Here is a 23,736-nt window from a genome sequence, read left to right as displayed (position 1 = left end):
TTAAAGGCAATTTTAAAATGGATTATCTTCACTTTGCTACCACCAGAGGTTGATTAATAGCAACTTTACTTACTAATCTAACTTGGTTCTGTTTTTTGCCTTAAAATCAGGCAGTGCAAACAGTTTGTTTTGTTGCCTGCTTCTTGTCAGGCACTTCATTCTATGGATTTCTGCAGAAGTGTTCATGTCCAACTAGGTTCTGAAGGCCGGAAGCAATCTGTCATTTTGCCACTTCTGGGTGATACTCATCTCTCTGAATAGCTGAATACCTTTTAGACAGATGTCTTTGGATTTCACTGACACAAGAATACACCCCATTTATGGGCTCCATGAGGATATGGTCACTTCTGTGCTCTGTTTATGCTGGAAGGGAGCTGAAGAGCTCCTTGTTTCTCTCCCAAAGGCATACGTGGACTCAGCTCAGGAGCTGGTTCTTCATCTCCTCTGTTAGAAATCACAGCATAAGCATGAAGGGGCTCAGACCCACCCTTCACCTCCTTCCAAGTCATCTTTCTTGCACAGGAACCCTACAAAGTACTTGTACAACAAGCTCTGAGTGCTGAAGCAGTGAGGCTGCCTTTGACCAGCCAACCCAGGGGTTTCTCTGCTTGGTTCTCCACTTCTGCAACACCACTGTCAGCAGATCTCTTCTCCTGGGCACAAGGCCTGTTTTTGCTGACCTGATTGCTGGGTTGATGCTAGTGCTGAAGCTTTGGTTTTGCTTCCCTTGAGGGTTCTTAACTTATAGATGCTGTTTAGAGCAAGTCACAGACACTAGTCAATTTTTCTGCCACCAACACGACATTGGCTGTCCACCTTGTTCCCAAACCTAATCTTGTCACTTACTGCCAATGCCCCACCACAGAGACCATCCCCACTTACCTGCCAGTAACCCAGCACACAATATAGTGCTGGGAGTACCACAGTGTAGCAAGACAGAGAAGCTTTGCATCTTCCTCACTTCATGCTCCAAACCATCAATGCTGAAGTAAGACTCCAAGGTCTGGCAGGATTTAGGGCCCTGCAGTGCCCCCAGCTCCATTGCAGCTCCTGCCTATTGATTTCCAGGCTACTGAAACATGCCAGAAATTCAAGGTGGCCATGCATGCTACATGTGTACTGTGTACTACCCTCCACATGGAAGCAGACAGCTGAAGCATTAGCAGTTGATACAACTGCTTAATACTATCAATATTTGTTTACAACCATGCAACATAAGAGACAATACTTTTGGTCCCCTCCCGTGTGCAAATCTCCACAATTCAGCCAGTAGACAGCTTTGTCTGGATCACTGTGAAGTTTCTGTGCCATCTGGAGTGTTCCTTTGGAAGACAGGAGAATTTAAAAACAAGATTGAACTCGGTCACAGCAATAAAGAGCCATTTTCTAACTTTTGATTGAAGATGGAGTTGCTGGAAACATGTTCTTTCTCTTTCAAACTGCTTTCAGAACACCCTCCTTTCCTTTATCATATTAGTTTTTCCCCTGCACACACCACCATGTTTTGCCCTAGACACACACACAGCATCACTAATAAAATGTCACCATTTGCACCAGGTCCAAGTGTTTACTTTCATAAAGTCACAAAACCCTCTCAAGCAAGAACTGTGCTTACCACCATTTACACACAGCAGAAATCTCAAAACCATCCCACTGCTACATAGAGGTTTTCATTCCAGGCATCCACTTAGCAGCAAGATTTGCCTCTGGCTATGTAAGGTTTCATCTCTGCTCCTCATTGCAGAGGTGCCCCAGGGAAATTTTACAGATCACTTAAGTGAAAGAGCTATCAGGTACAGGATAGTTGGCTCTGCACCACCCAGAATGCCAGGTACCAAACAGCCTGGGAAGGTTTCCCATTAGGACATGCTCTACATTTTGCTTTGTTTTCCTGATTGACAAATTGTTCTTTATGTGAAAGGATCTTTAAGCAGTTCCTGCACTCACAAACTGCATTTTTCTTGGTTACCAGCTGTGCAAGTAAAAAAAGTTGATCACCAGGGATTTGTCATTTCTTCCAGGAATAGCTCAGTGTCGTTTAACAACCATGAAAGAAATACACAATGGAACTACTTCTGTGCCTTCTGTTAACAGAAACTGTCATGCCCAGAAGTCCATTCAGAACTACAGTGGAAGAGAAGTCAAATCCAATCCCACTGCTCTGGACAGTCAGACTTGGGTAGCAGCTGGCAGGTTTGATTCCCAAAAGTTTGGCCCTGCTGATCCAACAGTATCCAGAATCTTATGAACCAGAAGCTGTGGAAAACGAATTTAGGAGGTGAGTTCCTGTTGTGCATCACTGGCAGATGACTCAGGATATGAAGACAGGATTAGACCCCAGCCTTCACTCATGCAACAGTCTCAGGCTCCCTCCTTAACCAGAGCTGGCATTAAGCACATCTATTCCACCAAAACCCACAGCACTTGATAGTAAGCAGAGAAACACTATTCACCCATAGATAAAGCACATGACTGTTTGAATCTCATGAAAACTAACTTCAGTATTGCCATTAGAAAAAATTAAGTGGTTTTCCTTTTTCTGGTTGATGAACAAAAGCAGTTCAAGCAAAGAGGAGGGTGCAGAAAGCAACACTACATCTCTGTCAACATATGTTAAAAGTCATTACTATGACTGTCTTGCCTCCTGGTCCCTCTCATTGTGACCCAGCTCCAGCTGTCAGTAGCACATTAATGACTGCAGTCTATTTCAGATCAGAGAAGGAGGCAAGACAGTTGCAAATCATTGATATTGACTGTTGGTCTCAATGGAAACACTCTGTAATTTTGCATGTACATTCAAAAGGGATAGAAAAATACAATAATTGCCATTTCAGTGTTCTGATGTCTCCCAAATCAGCTGGCAAGGAAACGAGCACTGTGGGCAAGAGCTAAAAAATGTAAAGCCCTCTTCACTTTCTTGCAGAGTGGGCTCCCTCCTCCAGTGTTTCATAAAACACTAGAATTCACATTTTGTATGGCTCCTTGGTATAGCTGACGGGTTGCTTGGCGCTCATCAAGGTCTTAATAAAGAAATCATTGGACTTTTGCCTGATGTAGTTATTCATTTTGAAGTATTATTCTAGTTCTCATTTCACTTGTCTATATTTGACTAATAGCAGCAGCGCCACACACACTTTCAAGCTCTCTCTATGCACAGAGACTCAATATTTCTTTTCTCAATAATTGAAATAACATCTACAATCAGTCTAAGCTTTCATGATACATATAGCAACACTTTGGTGCCTTCTGGGGTTCTATTTTAGGTAACACTTTTATGGGAGGGCCTGAATAGGGAGTAGCCTTAGTATTAGGGGCTGAAGGCCCATTCAACAACAGGACAGGGATCACTCAAGCAAAAGGAACCTAGATTTCCTTAGGATGTGTGTTTTGGTGTCTCCAGAATGCTAACAACTCTTTTGGATAACTCCTTCCCTATTTAATCTTCAACCTCAGCCCTTGCAAAGCCATTTTCAGCTGGGAGATTGGAAGGATGGCTGCTATTTCAGTCTCTTAACATAAAATCACTTGTCCAACCTTTATTGCAGAGAGCTGGTCAAAGTAGAACCCCAAACTCAAGTCCCACTGACTCGGACCTAACTTAGACTGGCAGCTGGAAATATGGGGCCAGCTCTTCTTGTAGTTCTGGGTTCTCCACTTGTCTTATTTCTCACCTAACTTTACATGAGATTGGAGGAGTGGGGAGAAGAAACCAATTTACCCTTCCAGTGCTGGCGAGGTGACAGGGAGGTGCAGGGCAGACATTCATTCATGCGAGGTCACCTCTGCCAAGCGCTCACGGTCCCGCTGAGACGGGATAACACAGCTGCAATGGCAGTCCCGCAGTGCCATCTACCGCCCTGAGGTCCCTCTGCCAGCGCGTGTGACACCTCCGGGACATCGCTGCAGAGGGGAGCCGGGAGAGAGCCATCCACCACTATTCCTTTCTTCCTTAGATACTGCTCTCTCCTTTCCTGAGAAAATTACCTTAAACAGCCTTTCCAGCCTCTCCTCAAATAAGCCTCTCCTCAACTAATTTGTCCAGAAAGACAACTTAATGTCTTTCACTTCATGTTTTTGGAATAAATGACAGGATGATGGATAGTGAAAGAATGCTTTATTGCAGATAAATCTCACTGTAGAAAATAAAGAGAAATTCAAACTAGAGTGGACCAAGGCTTTGAGCTACAGTGAAGGAAAAAAATTCCCTTAATTCTAAAACACCTAACAGCAGCTTTTCACTACCTGATTATCTAAGAAGGAATATATATACTAGATAGTTTTGTTCTCTTAATAAATTAATCATAGCTGCCACTTAGCCATCTATCAGGCAGATGGTGGATGACTGCTAGGTAATCAATGCCCATATGGTAGAGAAACCCCATCCCCAATTATGCTGATTTAAATCTCTTTGGTGCATCAAGGTAAAAATGACCTCACGCCAGAGATGTGTCCTGCCTAAGTAAACAGATCTGATTTTTTCCAATGCATCGGGAAATCACAGGTACAGCAATAATTCATTCTACTATGCCAGCCCATTTTCTGCTCAGTGTCAAGAACCAGACCCTCCATAAAGAGTAAGTGTGCAGAAGAGATGTCTTCATGTTTGCATCTCAAAGTGCAATTCAAAGATCATTCCTAACCACAGAACAAAGATTTATATATACATACTTTAAAAAATTTTTATTTATTTATTTATTCTTAAAAGAGTCACATCCTTTGCATTTCTTGCATTTCTAGCCTTAGAAGACAAATGAAAGACCTCAGGCTAGAGATTTCTGTTGGTCTAAGGATAAAAACCATGCTGCTTTGTACTGAAAAGAAATCCCACCCAGTTTAGATTTTAATGGCACCGTTCAATATACATTAAAACAGTATCAACTGCAATTCAACATTATTGTGCAAAGATTAGTAATATAAATTATTCCCCTCCTCCAAAGTAGCCGAGTAATGTGTTATAGGACCCAGATTTCTGCCAACATGTCAGAAAACCTGAATCTGCTGCCATGAGCCTGCTGGTTAAAATAATTCAGCTCAAACAGCAGGATATAAACAGAACCATTTAACAAGAAATGATATAAATATGACTTACATCATCATTGTGACACTAAATGAACATAAATAATAGGGTTTAAACTCACAGCTAGAGAGTAGCCTCTTTGGAAAGTTACAGCTACAACGAGCATGTGTCTCTTTACCTGACACAATCAATAGCCCAGTGTTTTCTTTAAAAGAAAACCAGACCATAAGATAGGTATATGAGGTTTAGAGCTCCCAAATGTTATGCTTTGGTAGATGCTTTTGATAGACAGCTTTACCACCATAAAAGCTCTGTTAGGCCAGGTTCAGATTAAAGACAGAGCTGTAAGCAAAGCAGGTATGCATTCACTAGAAGCATCTTAACCAGCACTTTGGAAGGGGAACAGATTTCAAGCTGAAAATGTACTTTTTTATGGGAAAGCTACACAGCGTAGTCATTTCTTTTAAATAAAAAGTCATAAGTTTTGGGATGGATCCTGCAGCTTTAACAATATCTATGAGCAGAAAAAGAAGCATTGAACTCAGCCCCTTCCCATGGGCATCCCCTCGATTATAATCTCCCCTTTGCTGTCATGTTCCCCTCTTGCCTTACCTCTGCCCTGCATTCTCCGCAGACAAAACACAAGGCACTTCCTCCAGCCTGGCATCCCAGACCTAGAGACAAAGAAATACAAGTCTGTAGTGTCTCAAAGGAGTTTGCAGATGTGCAGCTGGAATACAAAACCCAGCTTCTTTATAGGGCTACACCTTGACAAAGAGGCAAGTCCATCCGTGCTTGCAAGGACAGGAAAACTGCTGTCTGCAAAAGCCTGACTGTGAACCATCCAGGCTGCATTTTGCTGCAGGCGTGGAGCAACTTCGCATGTCCACAGCAGAAGAAGCAGATGGTGAAAGAAGGGTGGACAGATGAATGGGTAAATCACAAGGAGTTGAGCAATTCCTTAAAGGGCATGTTTGTCTTTTATGCCAATCAGTCAGAAACCACAGAAAACACATGTAGCCCAGTAAATTAAAATTCCTGTTCAGGGGATCAGAATTGCCACACACCAATCAAATTGATAAGACAATTTCCTTTGGAAGTTTCCTTTTTACATCTTGTAGAAAATATATCTATTGGTATCTCTTAGTACAGGAAAACAGCAAAAAACCTATTATTCTTTTAAACTCATGCTCAATTTTTTTTCTTACGTTCATCAGACTTAAGAACATGCACACATTCCCCAAAGGAGGAAGGGTCACTATGACCTTTTGCAGCAAAGCTTGCTAAAATGCACACTAAAAAATCATGGCTATCAATATCAATTTTCTAAGCTAATTCTGGTTGCAGTAACTATGTCACTCCTACAGATTTTGTTGCAAGATGACATTAAGCCTATTTCTGATTGAAGCTGCTGGATGCTTTTAGGAGATCCCTACTTTCAAGATGTATTTGAGAGGAATTACAATTTCTATACAACTAGCACTTAACAGCATTCTCTCTCTCACAACATATATGAAGACAGAAGAGAGGACAACACTGTAGACACAAGCCATGATTTAAAGTGCATCATAAAACTGAACGCAGGATACAGGTTCCCATAGAACAGGACAAGGCTCCTTTAGATTGCATTCAATTTAGCATTAAGTCATCATCAAATTTTTTTTTCTTTGGACTAATTTTTAGTTTGCAAGAAAAACTAAGATAGCACAAAAGCAATCTGGCATTGCAGCTTGTGACCCAACAGGCAAAAAACCAGAGCCACATACATGCCAGTTAAACACTTACCGTGTACCTTTTCTGGTTTTGACTTTCTGTCTAGTATCAGGCAAAAGAACTCAAACATTTATCAAACCATTGGGATTTTTTCTCCTAGTCTGACACCTGCCAATTACCTACCCAAATTATTCTAATTTTTAGCCTTCCTGAAAAAAAAACCCCACAGCATCCATCTAGACTTTCTACCCCAAAGGGTTTTTGGTTTCTTTTTTTGCTTGTTTGTTTTGCTGCAGCAATTGCCCATTTCAGAAAATATAATATAGAGAAGTAAGTAAAAAAGATATGCTGGGACTTGATTTTGGGAAGAGATGTAATCTTTTCCAGGGAGAAAAGAAACACTTTTGGACCTCTGATGCTGCAAGGATTAGTTTGCAAACAGTTTTGCTTGATCCACAGTCACTTTTGGCCTCATACACACTAAGACACACAAATTCCACAAATACTCCTGCTGACCAAGATCATGCAAACTATGGAAAGCAAAGAAAAACTTGCTCTATTTTAGAAAAGATTTCTGTTGACATAAAAAAAAATTTCTTTCATACAATAACTACTGAGATGAAGAGACTGTAAAAAAATATAAAAGAAAGCCAGAAGGAATTTCTGCATGCTTCAGAAAAAACATGGATGAGTTGTCTTATGTTGAGTGGCACTGAAAGTGTATGAAGACTAAATGTCCTAGCACTAGGGCTTATCTCACAAAATGTCCAGCTGTTATTTACTCACAGTTTTATTTCATCTTAAAGCCAAGATGTAGAAAAATAAGATAGAATACCAAGGCCTTAGGGTAGGATGAAACCTTAATGTCTGAGATAAGAGAATCAGGCTCAGAAGAACAAAACTTCCAAACATCAATATCATTTGGTCTGGAGCTCGTACAAGTTTTGGTAGGAGGGTGCAGGAGAAATCCACACCAAAGCTTTGCAACTGATTCATTTCAAGTTTGTGCAGCCTCTCTCACCAACTTCATGAGACAGTGAAACACCACTGTTTTATAAAAAGTCCCCTTAGAACAATCCACTGTGATCCCCAATCTTCCTCAAAAATAATAAACAAGCTTTCTGTGTTGATGCAACTTTGTGGAAACAAACACAATTAGACCTCATTCTAAAATAAGCAGCATACTAATTGGAAGTGATGAATCAATTATCTCCCAGAAATCCAGGGCTATCAGCAGTTTGAGATCAGACATGGTAGTCTAAAAAGTTTTCACAAAATCCTGATAAAAATAAGCACAGAAAAGCCACACTGAGCTTCTGCTGTACACTGAAACACCTTCCCCACCTCATTTCTTTATGTTAAGCTGGCTTTACTTCACAATCTGAAGGGTTCTTATTCCTCCCTCAATGGAATTTTATTAATTCTTGTGCGCTGGATTAAAAGCATGCACAGAATAGCCCTTCACAGGTTAGAGCCAACATGGAGCCTTTCTTGGGGAGCCATATGTGTGAAAGCTTGTCAGTTCTTAGGTTGTAAATCCAAGACCACTGAAGTGACACATGGTGCTCCCAAAGCCATCTGTCTGGGTGAGCTCTCAGTGCTGAATATCCCAGCAGCAGAGCAATCCCACAGCTGGGCAGGAGCAGGGCTCCCCTCTGTCCTGGAGCCTGGCAGCAGAGCAATCCCAAGGCTCCAGGAGGGCTCCCCTCTGTCCTGCTCTGTGGTTTTCCCTGCCTGCTGGTGCTCCATGAGACAAACATGAGCTGCAGGTTATCTCATCACACACGTCCCTCAGTTCTGTACAGCATCAGTGATGCTGCCTCATTCCCAATCCAGGCATGCCTAGCCAGACCTCTGCTACCCACAGAACAATCCACAGCTTCTTGCAAGAACACAAGGGCCAGCTCTGCAATCCTCACAGCAGCACAAGCCAGCTTGGAATTTCTAGGATTAATTATTTTTTCCACATCCTGTTGTGCAACTCAGTAGCACAAATTTTCCTTACAGACTTGGTGATGAATCTCACCCTTGACCAGAAAGGAACATTTTAAGAATCAACCCTGGCCTGGGTTTGGGCTGTTTTTCCTTCTCAGTGTTGTCACTAGATGAGATTTAAACAGGCAACAATAAATGATTTGTTGAAGTGTGATTTAATTAGAACAGCACAGATGTTTTTGTTCATTTGTCCTATTTTCCAGTAAAGCATGTTTCTCCTCTTCCGTTGCAGATTAAAATACTTTATGGCTCTAATATGACCTGTACTTCCCTATACCTGATGTCTCTCACCAATACCCCTTTTAAACAGCCAAAACCAAGACAGCTTCACTGTCAGACATTGCTTCATGAGGGCCAGAAATTGTTCTTTCTCAATTGCACACTCAACATTGCCTGGAATACAGGTGCAGCTTTCTTAGGAACTGATTATCCCTGTCAGCTTTGCAATTCTGTGTCCATAAAGTATTAAACACAGGCCTGACCCAGCTTGCCAAACACAAAAGCAACACATTTCCAAACTCAGAAGAACTGTATCTGGTGCTTCTATCAGCTGTCACACTGCCAAGCAACAACAGAGCACCTTGTATTTTTCCACTTTATTAAAGACAAGTAAGAGGCAGCTTCTTCTTGCAACCACTGATAACTGTGATCTTCATTATTTCAATTAAAACCTATCAGAGAGTCCTTTTTCTTCATGAGGATGAAAAATTATATAAAGAGTTAGCCAGTGTAATTAAAACTCGGAATCTCACTCCCCAAGAGCTCCTGTGCTCCTCTTACAGAGCTGGATCCATCACATGTAGGTGGGTTTGAACTTGACTGTTATGTTCAGGTGTCATCTCTGTGGCACTCACCAACTAAGGCAGGAAAGAAAGTTTTAGTTTGGGTTGGTTGGGTTTTTCCCAGGTTATGTTCAGGGGTTTTTGGTGTGGTTTGGTTTTTGGGGTTTATGGTTTTTTTTTTTTTTTCTCTTGATGATACCAAGCCCCTCAAGTTCTGAGGCTCTCAAGGTTTTTAATAGGGGGTTGAGTCAAACTTTGCTTTTATTTTTAGGTGTTAATCAGTTATGGCTGGATGGTTATGATTAAGCAATTGCACTGTGAGCATCTTATGGTTGGCTAATCTGCTGTTTTAAGAAAAAGACAAGACAATCCCCAAATGAATGGGCTGTCTGGAGGAGAGGCACCAGGAGTGAAGTCAGAACTGAGCAGTACCTGGGGAAAGGTGATTCTGGGAGTAGGAGATTGTGACAACTCATTGACCACCTACTCAAAGTGTGCCCCAGACCCAAATGGAGGGAAGAACTGTGCCTGCAGACTGATTAGCAGGAGAAGCAAGAGCTAGAACTAGTAAATAAGGGAGTTAAGTAATCTGTAACCAAGGAATGTGGATGCCTCTGTTTATTAAGTTGTAAAAAGAGTGTGAAGTTTGGATGATCAGTTAACTATCCATGGGTCACCACCCAGCTCCCCACTCTGCACAAATGAGAATAAAAACTAGGAATATCTTGCCTCAGCATGTGACTTGGCTCTGGCACCAGGTAACGAGCCCACACTGATACCAAGTTTGAACCATCTTCATCCTAGCCCCACCCCAGCTCAGGGCCAGCCTGCAACCCTGCCAATTTCTGGCCACAAAGGCCACCCCTAGCCCAGCTCTGTCACAACAGCAGCAGCTCCAGGCCCGCGGCCCACAAGGACATTTCCAGAAGGACGCCGGAAGGATTTGTCCCGCACTCGCCAGGAACGCTCATTTTCTCTCTCAGTTTGAGCACAGGCTTTACCCAAAGCCAGGGAAGCCCCGGACGGGAGCGCTCCTCCCCGGCCAACCCACCCAGGCCGAGCCTCCAGGACCGCCCCTGACCTCCCCAACATGGCGGCAGCGCCCGCCCGGCCGCCCTCAGCAGCACTGTCGCGATAGCGCCGCGCTTCCGCCGCGCTTTACGGCAAGGCCAGCCGGCGGGGAAGGAGGCGGTGGCGGGGCCGGGCCCGCCATGGACCGGAGGAAGAAGCCGCTGGACGTGGCCGCGTCCTCGGTGAGTGACTGAGCAGGGAGAGGTAAAACCAACCCCTCCGCCCGCCCAGGAGGCTTGTAGGACTGTGAAGTGTGCTCAGCCGCGGGGCTTCCGCGGGCAGTGTGGGCCTGGCCGGTGCAGGCCGTGAGGCTGGACCGGGGATCCGCTGGTGCCGCCGCTTGCGGGGAGAGCAGCGCACTGGGGAAGGGCTGGTGCTCTGCTCCTCGCCTTAACCGCACTGCCATGGCAGTCACTGCAGCAAATGATGGGTTAAAGGGCTGTGGTAAGGCCGTGTGCCGCATGTTCGGTCTGTGACAGTGTCGGGGCTGGGATTTTGTCCCCTCACCTTCCTGACGAGGCTCACGCCCTGCGCTCCAAACCCGAGTCTGCCCGGCCTGGGTTTGCTCGCATTCCTGGTGCAATTAAATTAAATTAGCCCATAACAGGAAAAAGAGTTTTTCCTAAGGAGCAGGAGGTGTGTGCTGTGGCAGAATAACTTACCACTCTTAGGGACGGTGAGATGCTCACCCTCGCTGTTCTCCAGGACGCTCTCGAGAGCTGCCAAACACTTCAGCTGAAGAGCTGTGTAATAGTTAATGTATGCTAATAGTTAACTGTGAAATATTTTACATTAAATTTTTGGAGGATCACCTCTAAGCAGAAGGGAGAATGAGTGATTTTTAAGACACTGCACTTCGTTGTCCCAGGGACTTGAAAAGCAAATTCTTTAGTGCTTGGGATAAGTATTAATACCAAAGTTTTGCACTTTCCTGGTTTAATGTGCAGCTCTGAATTTTGTCATCTATAGGACTTGCAGGAAAAGTAGCATAATATCCTCTTCTAAACTAGTTTTGTAATCCCAAGATCACAACTCTGACAATGATGTTTCTTAATAAAAGCTGAGATGGACCTTGGTCACAGATGGCAATGCTACTCATATATTTATTTCAAAGAAGGAGAAAGAAAATACAAAACTATTAAACAGTACCTAAAGCAGTGGGGAAAATATATATTTTACTGTAGCAAACTTTTATCAATTATTTTCTGAGACAGGATTTTATTATTTATCTAATGGTTAAAAGTTCCCTCTTCATATTCAGTAGTGCTTTTCATTACTCCTTCTCTATTTCTTTGCCATTAGGAGGTTGGTAAAATCTAGACAGAGCTATGCCTGTCCTATCCTCATTATGTAGCAAAGGATCAAGGATATCTTTGAGGATTGTTTTAATCCCTAATCATAATTTGCATTCTGTGGGTTTTTTTATTTTGTTTGCTGTACGAGGTGATCTTGGTGATTAGATCAGTGCTTCCAAGTCCCACATGAAAATGCAATCAAATGCTCCTATAAGTGTAACTAACAGATTGTTTTCCTAGAGTTACAGATATTTATTGGAGTAACTGATGTCTGTGATCTGTTATTTATGTGTTGTTTTGCTGCTGGTGTAGCTGGTAGATCTCAAAGCCGAACTCTTCCGAAAGCAAGAGGAATTCAAGAAAGAAAAGCTGTTGAAAGATGCTGGTGTCTTTGCAAAGCCCAGAACCTCTAATAAGGTAAAAATATCTTCCATTGTTGTTTTTTTCATTCTTTGACCTGAAAGTAAGGAGGTTAATATCCAAATCTAAATAACAGTAAATACTCACAGCTGTGTTTCTAGTCAAGTATAAAATGATGAGATAGTTCTTTAAAGTTCATTTCTAGGTGAAATTCCTGTGCACAGCAGAAAGCTTAGTATTGTGCTTCTGCCCATCTAAATCCCCACTTAATCTTTATTCCCCAAGGGTCTACACCCTTTAATTATAGGAAAATATGTGGTTTGTTTTTTTTTTTTTTATTAGAGGATTTTGTATGATGCTGCAGGATGGAGGATGAGAGATTCTTCTAGAGTCATTGAATTTCCTTGATAAATGCTCTGCTATCTGTTTGTGATGTACAATAATGAATACACAATTATCTCTTTTGTTTTGCTTTATACTGCACTTTGGGTTTTGTTCATTCTGTAGCTTTCTAGAAGCAGAATGTGCTGTTCCTGCCATATTTGAAGCATGTGCAGCATTTACAGTGTTACGTTGCAAACAGGCCACCTGATTGTATTTTTTATCTAAAATGGAGACAATAGAGAATGGAAACATTTTTTAGCCTTGTTAATATGTATTTAATCAGCAAGATTGCATGATTGGGTTTTTTTTAACCTTAACATCTTTGCCAGAATAGATTTTGTCTGATTTCTGAGTGCCTTTTAAGGATTTTTAAGGCCTTCTCAGCCTGCCTTTAACTATGATACCATCCTGCAACCTATACAGTAGAGAAATAATCTCAAGTCAAACATGTGTAAGATGCTATTTACAAAGTCTTCCATGATTCATGTGCATCGTTTGCATTATAGAGTTGAAATATTTTTTTAGTTGTTACCATTTCAGTATGTTCATCTATTTATTTGTTGTTACAAAATTGTCCTCCACAGAAACCCAGCATCTGGACCAAACAGAACACAGGAGTTGTAAATCGAGCTGCGAAAGATGTTGAGCAGAAGGCAGAAGAGCAGGATATATTGGATCAATCAAGGTAGCTCTTAGGCTCTGTAAGAAAGAAATGCTTTGCAGAATTTGTTCTTTGGTATTTAGAAAAGCACAGAAAGAAGTTTTTTGGACCAGCAGTTCTCATTAGACCAACCAGGAATTCCAGCACCATCCATACTTTTTACCAGTAGCGTACAAACTGAGTCCCAGCAGTCTCATGCTCCCATGACCTCACATTATCACACCTGTCTAAATGTGTTAGGTTACTGATTTTTTATTTTAAAGTCATCTTTAGAATTACCAGCCAGTGCAGTAACATGTTAGAATTCTATAGCAAAGTGTTTCTTCTTCTTGACAGAAAATTACTCACATTTTGAAGAATTACCTCATTTTCTAAATGGGTTGGTTGAACAAAAAGATATATGTGGAAAATGCCATTTATAAATAATTTGCTGTGTTTCTGTAAGCAGTTCCTTGCTCTTTGAAATTCCAGAAATTAGCTAGGGTTTTCTCTTCAGTTTCTAAAATTAGGTGTAACTTTGTCTTTTCTCTTTTTTTTCCTGTAAAACTGTCTTTCAGTATCTGCAAATAATGGTTTCATTTCTAGTATTTATCTGACAGACCACAGTACTTAGATAAAGGTGAAATTCTCATAACATCAGGTTTCTGCCTTCCTGACAAAATTACATTTGAGATTAAATTTGTAACTTCACTAACAATATTTTCCAGTTCCAGAATTTATACTGAAAATAATTTATCTTAAGAAATGCTAGTGAAGGCTCAAAACAAAACCCAGGCATAAGTCAGCTTCTAATAAACACCTCAGGCACTCCCAGGATTTTCCTATTCCATTTATCTAAGGCTAAATAGGTCACTTTAAAATGTGCTTGGAATTGGTGAGATTGCAAGGTTTTTTCGTTTGGTTTTTTTTTCCTTTTTCAGGAAGAAGCTTGAAGAGAAAGCAAAGCTGTATGAGAAAATGACAAAAGGAGACTTCCCAGGTGAACAATACTATTGCAAAATAAGCATTTATATATGTATAAATTCTTGGAATTATTATTAAAACTAATTGGCATGGTTTATTCCACGAAAAAAATATACATTTACTGGAGAAAATAAAATTACTTTTGAAGGGCAGCCTGACTAGGTAAAGCATTAGGGGCTTGTTTCACTCATTCATTAAGTGGGTGAACTATATTCTGATTTTTCAATACAGTATCTTAGAAAAACAAAAAAAAAAAAAAAATTGCTCTCCATTGTGCGAACTTTGGATTGCGTTGCTGATGCTCTGTCCTGCATTCTAATTGTTGGGCCTTTATGAGGAGGAGAGGATCAGGAGAGGAGCCTGCCTGGTCCATATCTGAATGCCAGTCATGCAACTAATAGAGATAGAGAATGCTAATCTGTGCCTTTCTTCTCTCACACATTCAGTCCCTTTCAAAAAGTAATTATTAAAATAGAATACAAATCTCCTTGCAGTTAATCTCTTTTCTTTGCCAGTGTCCATCTTCATCCACATGATCCCACCACTTTCCTCTACTTTCCTAAAAAGTACCCTCATGAATGCTTGGCTCCTGCCAACATACCAAATGTTAAGCATCAAAAAAGTATTTGAGCCTTTGCAAATCCTTTGCTTACGAAATAGTTAAGAAGCAGAGAATGTTTTGCTGCAGAGAATGCAGCCTATTCTGTTCTGCACACAATGCCCTGAAACTTCGATTCAGAAATAGACATTATCACTGTGGAGCCACTTGATAGCTCTGGGTTTGTTTGGCACTGAATGAGATTTAAGTACTCCCCAATACTGTGGTCAAGGGCATTGCTGGCAGCTGAAAAGCTGATTGTAGCTATTTGGTATTGATTTTTGTGCTCAGTTCTGTTCTTTTCATGGTTGTTCACTAAGAATCGATTTTCTGCCTTAGATGAAGAAACTGAGGATTTGTACCTGGTGGATTTCACTCAGAAGATCATAGACAAACAGCACGAAGTACAGGAGCTGCAGCAGAGTGAAGCTGCTGGGAAGACTTCAGAAAGAGACACAGATGAGGAGGAAACTCAGCCTGAAGCAGACATTCCACCACCAGAGGACCCAGATGAGGAATGGTTGGTGCTACTCATTGGGCTCATCTCTCCTGGCCATCTCTCTTATTCTTGAGAATTTCTTGAGAAAATACTTTTCTTTTTTAAAATGTGTGAAGTGGCACATTTGCTTTTCATTTTTGTTTCATACTACACATTGACCAGGAGGTGTTAACATTCTTTCATTTCTCCTATAAAGACAATCCCCCATGACACTTTCATTTCCACAGAGGTAACACTGCAATAGAATCTGCAATGAAAAATTGCAATGTACTGTAGGGAGGACAACATAATCTCCTCTCTTATTTTCTTGCATGGTTTATGCTAGCAGTCATCACGGTATTTGGTACCATTTTATGCTTTGATGTGCTGAAATGTATTTTAGCAAAACTTGAGGATTTTATGGTATTCATCTTCCTTTCTTTAATTGTGAGTGACTAAAAAGGAGCAGTCATTCAACTGCAGAGCCTTCCCTTAAAGGAGAGAAACTCTGGTTGGAATAAGAACACAATTTTCAGCATTTCTTCCAATTTGCTGCAGCACAGCAAATAGTCTCTGACAGTTTTCTCTGTCATTCCAAGTTACCGTATTTTTTCATCTGAGACATTAGAAATAATTATGAAACCAGTCCTGACTAAAATGCTTGTGGAACAAGAGATTTTACTTCTGGTAATCAGTTTAAACCAGCAATAAGCAATACAAAACAGCACCCCTGTTCTTCAAGTACTAAACTGTAGATATCCTTAGAAACTATGTAAAGGACTTAATAAAAGCACAGCTCTTTAAAAGTTTGGGGGTTGGAAGCTAGATTGCCAGTCATACTTTTTCAGATGTAATATTCTTTAGAATGGGATAATTGAGGCAGCTTGATGCTAAAGAGCTTTCCACATTACAGGACAGTAAGTGTAGCTCTTAACAGCTTTTTCAGCAACTGTAAATCAGGTGTTCAGTCCTATAAAGAGTTGAATAAGAAGCACAATAGCTTCAGAGGAACATTTTGCTTGTATTTTAGTCAGCCTTTGTTATGCCAGTTGAATGCACACTATCAGTCTGTTCTGAATGGCCTTTAGACCAATAATTGAAATGTATTGTAGCAATTTCATATCCACAAGAAGTCAATGCTGCATCATTATCTTCACCATGGGAAGCAAACAGTAGGCTGAGTTCTATTTTGTTGTGAAATCTACGTGACATGGTTACTTTTGAACATTTTGTACACCATTTTATTGCCCAAGTGAGCAAGGGTCTCAAAGGGAGATTGAATAAATGTCTGGTAGAACTGTCATATGCCCCATTCAGAACTGTCCTCTTAATCTGGGAGTGTGTTAAGTGAAAAGCAGGAGCAATTGTTACACACAGACTGGGAGGTTACAGATACTCTTTGGAAAGGGTCACTGCTTCTGTCTTCTGGGTAAGATTTCTGTTAATCTGCAAATAGAAGTTTTGCATCACTTTTCCTTTTCTTTCATTACAGGGTTGATTATGTTGATTTCTTGGGCCGATCTAGACGCTGTATGAAGAAGGATTTACCAAGTCTACTTAAAATGGATCAGGAACTTCAAGGGAAAAGGTGTGATTTCTCTAATGGAGCTGCATGTTCCTCTCAGTATTTAACATATTTTTAATGAGAAGGAAGAGAGGCTGTACTTTGTCACTCCATTTTCAATTCAGAATTGACGTTGCTGCTTTCTTTAGATTTGCAAAATTTGTAGAGGAAGGTTTTAAGCAATCTCAAATATTTGTTGCATCTTTTAAAAACTGGGGTCCTTGTATTTCTTTATACCTTCCACAAAATGCCAGGAAAGTGATTCTGATTCTGTTTAACGTGGGAATTGATGTTAAACAGCTGTTTAACATCTCTTTTGTTAAAATTACTTCCTTATTACTATTTGGGTATTGATATTTGAATATTAATATTTTGAATTGATCTTTTGGGTAAAGCATTGTTTTGTTACTTCAAATCCCTTTCCTTTTCTTACATTAATTCTGAAATGTTCATATATGTGATTGCTAGAATCCCCACAGATGCCAATGATTATTTCATCTCCCATTTGTGATTTGGTAATTATTTCGTAAATCTTCTGAGAAAGAATATTATTTTGTCTTTTAATATCATGTTTTACCAGTACCTTGTTTTAGAGGCAGCTTTGTATTTCTATCTTGACTATGTACCATAGTCATCAGCATTGTATCACTAAGTAGTACCTACAGTGATCTGTGTTTTGTGGAAGCTGCAATAGTGGATCAGACCAAATCGTATTTGCACCGTTTGGTACTGACAAACTGGTAAATTCTGCTCTGTAATCCTTAATTTGTTTTAATTAGACAAGAACCTGATGGGAATACTCTGTTATCTGAAGACATGAGAAGAGAACTTCAGAGGCAGCAGTGGGAAAAGGAAGAAGAAGAAGCCCTCAGAAAACCCATGGGACCCATACATTATGAGGACATTCGAGAAAATGGTACAGTGCCATACTTTATATCCCTTACCTTTGTATCACCAAAGAAATCAGTTGTAGAGGGAGCAAGGGAAAGTTACTTCCTGTGCCCTGCGTGGCAAAGTGTAGATGTATGTTAAGCCACATGTGTAATAACTATTGAAAGTTAACAGTACATAAGTCTAGATTTATTTTTTTCTTCAAATGGCATTTTTCTCAAATGTTTTTCTACCTCCTCCTGTGTTCTCCTTCAAGAAGCTTCACTTTATGTATTATCTAAGGCAAGCCTTTTTTAGCCATCTAAAACCAATCCACTGTTGGGAATAATTCCATGCCTGAAAGCAGGGTGCCTGGAGGCTGTAGTTACTGCCAACTATAAACTGAATTTAACTTAAACCTATTGTTTTTCTCCTTTTCAGAGGCCAGGCAGCTCGGTGTTGGTTACTTTGCCTTTTCTCGGGACCAAGAACTCAGGCATAAACAACGGGCAACCCTGGATATGCTGAGGGAGCAGGTATGAGAGTGAAGAGCAGACTGGGCTGCCAGGGCAGAGTGGTTTCAGAGGTTACTGTCTTTGATTTGTTGTGTAAGTGCTATGTTAAGTGATGCCTGCAGCTGACTCCAAAGAAGCCAAAGAAATTTGGCTTCTTTTTTCCTGTGGAAACCTGGTACTTGATTAGGATTGTTTTTAGTTGTTTTGTGAAGGAAGATATGTACTTGTTTATAATAACAAAGGAAGAATAATTCATGTTTTCTTTTGTTGTTAAGACACTTGATCAGAGAAATAAACGTGAACAGCTGAAGGAGAAGAGGAAAGCAGCTCTAGATGCTAGGCTGTCCAAACTTCGAGCACGGAAGATTAAAAAGTTAAGGGAAGCTGGATTAGAGGAAGAAGCAGAAAAACTGGAGAATGGAGGTATGATCTGTTGCCTTTTTAAGTTAAATACTTGCTATTTCACCTTGTTCTTGATCTGTGGACATACAGATTCTAATTTATATTTGTTTAGACAGTCAATATATTGGTATTGTGTATTCTATATATACAATTAACATAACTGTTAGGATAATGAGAGCTACTGTAATTGTATGTAGTTATAAAATCATGCTGGAAATAGCTTAATAATGCAGGTAGAAATACAGTATGTAGATTGTAGCCTTTTTCTGATTCACATCTGTCAGCAGGAATTACATGGGTTAATTATGCAGGTTGAGGCTAGAGCTGCTGACATTGTACTGGCTTTTTCTTCTATGAAGATGAGGTAGAATAAGTAGTAACAAGGCATTTTGATATCATTCAAAATACACTGTGACAGTTTCATTGCAGTGTGTGAATTGGAGATACAGTTGACTCTAGGATTTAGGATAATGAATTTGAATTCTAATCCCGTGTCTGTGCTGTCTCCCTTACAACACTGATAGTCAACTTGTACTGTCTCCCTCCCACTGGAAAATGTAGCTGATATTTTACTGTGTCAGAATTCCATGCAAGTGATTAACTGTGAAGTGTTCTGGAAATGAAGAACAGCATTGTGCCACTGCTCACTGTCATGGTTGTTCAGTAGAATAAGAATGCAAATTGTTTTCTCCAGTACATGAAATAGAGATACTGTTCTTATTGGAGATATATGGAAATAAATGTTCTTATTTTTACCTGTGAGAGTCATACAGATTTTATTCTGTAACTGACAATCTCTACTATCTCTTCCTGTAACACAGAGGTGAAAAGTGCTGCTGAGGAACCAGAACCTCCAAGAGTTACTGCAGCAAGTCGGAAAGTAGAGGTCATCATCCAGGAGAGGAGAGATACAAAGCCTGGAGTGCCTTATGTCCGAGAGTGGGATAAAGGCAAAGGTAAGGAAATGTAGATTCAGGAACCTTGTTGGGAAAGAGCATGTACACTGCCACTTTCATTTCTGTTTTGTGACCAAAGTATGGTAAGACTGAGAAGCACTGAAATCCTTTCTGCCATGGTACTGATGACTCTCTAGTGTCCAGGGCAGTGACTGACAAGAATGCCTTAGTGTCAGTAGCTGCTGTAATGTCCCCAAAAGTTTTCTTCTGTATGAGTTACTGCATTTCTGAATGATCTTGACAGCTTGACAGAATGACAAATTCTGTAGTTCATAAGATGTACAGTGTGATCTTTTCTTGATATATTCTTGTGGTTTCTGCTACCTGATAGAATGTATCACACAAACAGGTACAGCACGATACTAAAACATGATTGGAGCAGAGACCACTTCAGTGCCTGTGTCCCATTTTGAAGCATCTTCCTTGCCACAAAGTGATGGCTGTCTTGTAGGTCCTTCCCAAACCTATTAACTCATTTTGCATTATTAGTCTAAGCTCATGCACATTCTTCTAGTCTGATGCATGACTTCTAAGTAAAAGCAAACAAGGAATAGACAAAGCACATAAATGCTCACCTTCTTTAGTACCATAACAGCACTATTCCTCTTCTATGCAATACTGATATTTCCAGATTCTTCTTACTTTTCAATCTTTATGTTCCATTAATGAACATCACTGTGAGGAGAAACTTCATGATTCCATTAAACCCCCAAACTTTCAGATCTTACGGCATAAATCTTTTTCCTGTCTGACAAAATTTTTTTCCTTCCTCTGATGAAGCCTGGTATCTCACCAACACCTAGGCAGCACCGCAGCAAATGCTACACTCAGAAAGCAGAGGAAAGCTTACTGTAAAATGCAGAGTGAACTGACTGCGGTTCACTGAAGGAATCTGCACTAGATTCTTGTATTTCCATGTAGGATGAGGTGGAAAAGAAACTTCAGGTGGCTTTACACAGTTGCATCTTCTTTGTTTGCCAATTTGTTTTCCCTCCTGTCTGACTGACCTTCAGACCTTGAAATCTGTGCTAAATCTACCATTTTCCTGTTTCTAACAGAACTGATGTTTGGACAATGGGAAAAGAAACAGGAAGAACTTAGAGACGAGCGAGACCCAGAATTTGCACCGCCTTCTGATTACTTTTTGGGACAAAAGAAAGATGATTATCTCCGAAGTCGGAATTTGAACAGTTCTGAAACCTCTTCTGAAAAACTGGAAATGGAGAGAACACAAAACCAACAAAGGCCATCGGTGCCAGGGGGCAGTGGCAGCAGTGCTGGAGATGTGCCACCATCACCACAGCCTTCCAACAGCAATGTTCCAGTTAAGCCAGGGTCTGCAGAGCCCAGTGGCCGTGACACTCAGGGCGTGTCATCAGCAGAGGATGACAGCAGCGATGACGAGGACATGCTGCCACCAGCACAGGCTTATGGCTTCGGTGCCCGAGCTGTGCCACCCCCACTGCGGGGTTACGGCTACAGCGCCCGGGCCGTGCCACCGCCCATGCCAGCCTATGGCTACGGCCCTGCCGAGGTGCCCTTCCCAGTGCAGGCTTATGGCTACGGAGCACCAGCCATGGTGCCACCAATGCATGGGTACGGCTACGGCACTCCTGAGATGCCCTTTGCAATGCAGGCCTATGGCTATGGCACCCAGGGTGTGCCACCAGGAATGCAGACCTGTGGATGCAGTGCCCAGGATGTGCCACCAGGAATGCAGACCTGCGGATGCAGTACCCAGGGTGTACCACCAGGAATGCAGACCTGTGGATGCAGTGCCCAGGATGTGCCACCAGGAACACAGGTCTGTGACCTGAGCAGCCAAGATGTGCCACCAGGAATACACACTTGTGGATGCAGCAGCCAAGATGTGCCACCAGGAACACACACCTGTGGCTGCAGCAGCCAAGAGATGCCACCAGGAACAGACACCTGTGACAGCAGCACCCAGGATGTGGCACCAGGAACAGAGGACAGTGGCTGCAGCACTGAGGATATGGCACCTCCAACGCAGACCGACAGCTGTGACACTCCAAATCAGGAACCACTTTACCAAAGTTTAGATGATATGCTCTCTTATTATAGACAAGTGACTTGAACTGAGCAAAAAGATAAGCAAGAACCATGATCTAAAGAACTGGAATATAATTAATTATGTGCTCAGCAGAATATTACTTTCCCACATATGGGAAAAATAAGTTTCTGTAAGTACATCAGAATAAATCTCCTGGACACCTAAGCTGTTTTACATCACAGCTATATTTTGGCCTGTTTTTTTTTTTTTTTTTATTCTTTCCTCTTTACTAAAATTCAGCTCTTTGACACTTACACCTGAACTTAAGGGTATATTAATTACTTGTTTTCAAGAAATAAACCCCTTTAGTTGGTCGCTCCCAGCTGTCTTCTGGTTTGGAGGTACTACAAGTTCAGTGACATCCATAGAAACAGTATAGAAATGGTAGGTCCTCTGCTGCCAAACACAGAATGATTTTGTTCCTCACCTAATCTCCTGTCTTTTACAAAGTGCAGAATATTGTCTAGTGAACAATGGTGGCTCACATGGACTCTGTATTCCTGAGGTCCATATATAGCTCATAATTCTGTGCAGCATTTTAGAGTGGAGACATTGTAGAAATCAATAAATAATGATGGGTAGGCTGAAGATGAACAAAACACTGAAGCAGAAGCCTTGACACCTGAAATTACTGTCTTACTGGTTTAGAAAATCCTCTCATCATTCTCCAAGTGTGTTTTTCTTGCACACATGGCTTTATTTAATACTTTTTTTCCAAAAACTGTGATATTGGAGTCATTAAATATAAAAGCAGACCAATCTCTACCAAACTAACTTTTATTTCAGAATCTTAGTAATTGAGAATACTTACTTGCCATGTAGAAGATTTTTATTTCTGAAGGTAATTTAGATCACTCCACTTGTATTTTAAAAGCCTCATACAAGGATAAGACCTAGCAGGTTAGAATGGGCAGTTACATAGATCATTAAATGGCAGGAATAAAATCAAAAGAGTGAACCTTTAAATGCAACAGTTGGCCAAAGACAAAACTGATTTGCTCCACTTGTGTGCTTCAGTCAGATCTCAGGCTGCTCTGCAAGCCTGGTGAACAGCAAGATGTTCAGTGTGAATGAAGGACGCGCAAAAGAACATACTCTGTCCTCAAATTCTAATTTAGCCTCAGCTCCTACATCACTGGCTTTTGCACTGGAATTTGCAGTGCAGGAACAGTACATTACAATTATATATTAATTTAATCTCAGAATACTATTCTGAAGTAATATAATACCACTATCCCAATTTTGAAGAAAATTAGGATGGAAAATTCTTAGAGAAGGTCACACCCAGTTTTCCAGGCTGGCTGATTTACACTGAAGAAGTTTCCTCTTTTAAGACCTCACAGAATAAGTATCTGGAAGCCATTCAGAGCAGGGTATTATTTCCTTGGAGCTCCACTAACTCTAAAGAGTGGGCAAAGTCTTTTCAAACAGTAGAGCTTGACTTGAATTGATTATGGCAATTGTATCCTCCAATGGATTTCCCTACAAAGAATATTTGTGTCTGTTTTGCTGCTATTTTAATTGACATCCATTTCCAGCTGCCTTTTGGACTTGGTTTTTTCTGTGCCCTTCGGACTGTGATAATTTTACGTGTATCTATGGTTTAGGAGTTATATTGTGTTTGCATTAGTTTAACATTGAGCTGGAGCTGCAGTCAGAAATGAAATGCCATTTATTACATAGTGTTATGTAAAAAGATACAATCAAAGTGTTCCTTTGTTTAGCTTCATTTCCACAGCCTAATATTGAGCAAGAGGGCTCTTGGCCAGGAGGGTGGTTCAGAGCCTACATTAAAGTTAAGCCTGTTGAGAACAGCTGTCACTGCAGTGATCTGTCACTTTGCCATTTGGTTTCCTTCCCTCTTGTCTTGCTTTTTTGCTGAAATGCTTTTTGCATATTGTCTCATGCTGTAGAGCACACATTTCTGTTCACTGTCCTCCCCTCAGACCACCTCAAGTTAACTTGGCTGGGATCAGCAACTTCATTAATTTCATTCAGTAATTCCTGGGACAAACAATTCCTTATTGATACACTGCCA

General features: G+C 41.0%; 2 protein-coding genes across 2 annotated transcripts in view; one reads left to right on the top strand and one right to left on the bottom strand.

Moving 5' to 3' along the window:
* GRIP2 (glutamate receptor interacting protein 2) overlaps positions 1-5,677 on the bottom strand; it is a 261,679-nt gene extending 256,002 nt beyond the window's left edge. Inside the window, exon 1 of the mRNA XM_030227934.2 lies at positions 5,630-5,677. Within this exon, the coding sequence (XP_030083794.1) occupies positions 5,630-5,642 (13 nt within the window). The 5' untranslated portion in view covers positions 5,643-5,677. The remainder of the gene's footprint in view (positions 1-5,629) is intronic.
* Positions 5,678-10,629: 4,952 nt separating this feature from the next.
* On the top strand, positions 10,630-21,879 carry CCDC174 (coiled-coil domain containing 174). Its single transcript, XM_050979134.1, has 11 exons — positions 10,630-10,760; positions 12,186-12,290; positions 13,202-13,302; positions 14,199-14,257; positions 15,179-15,359; positions 16,810-16,905; positions 17,661-17,797; positions 18,193-18,287; positions 18,542-18,689; positions 19,490-19,624; positions 20,683-21,879. The coding sequence occupies exons 1-11, from the start codon at positions 10,719-10,721 to the stop codon at positions 21,720-21,722; spliced, it is 2,139 nt and encodes a 712-aa protein (XP_050835091.1). The 5' UTR covers positions 10,630-10,718; the 3' UTR covers positions 21,723-21,879.
* The last annotated feature ends 1,857 nt before the right edge of the window (positions 21,880-23,736 follow it).

This window comes from Serinus canaria, chromosome 12 (assembly GCF_022539315.1).
Source record: "Serinus canaria isolate serCan28SL12 chromosome 12, serCan2020, whole genome shotgun sequence".
Taxonomy (NCBI): Eukaryota; Metazoa; Chordata; class Aves; order Passeriformes; family Fringillidae; genus Serinus; species Serinus canaria.
Note: the sequence above shows the minus strand (reverse complement) of the source record. Positions and strands in the feature narration are given on the sequence as shown.

Coding starts and splice junctions, on each gene's coding strand:
- CCDC174 (XM_050979134.1), top strand. CDS start 10,719: ATGGACCGGAGGAAGAAGCCGCTGGACGTGGCCGCGTCCTCG. Junction 16,906..17,660: donor CAGGAACTTCAAGGGAAAAG/GTGTGATTTCTC, acceptor TGTTTTAATTAG/ACAAGAACCTGATGGGAATA. Junction 19,625..20,682: donor AGAGTGGGATAAAGGCAAAG/GTAAGGAAATGT, acceptor TGTTTCTAACAG/AACTGATGTTTGGACAATGG.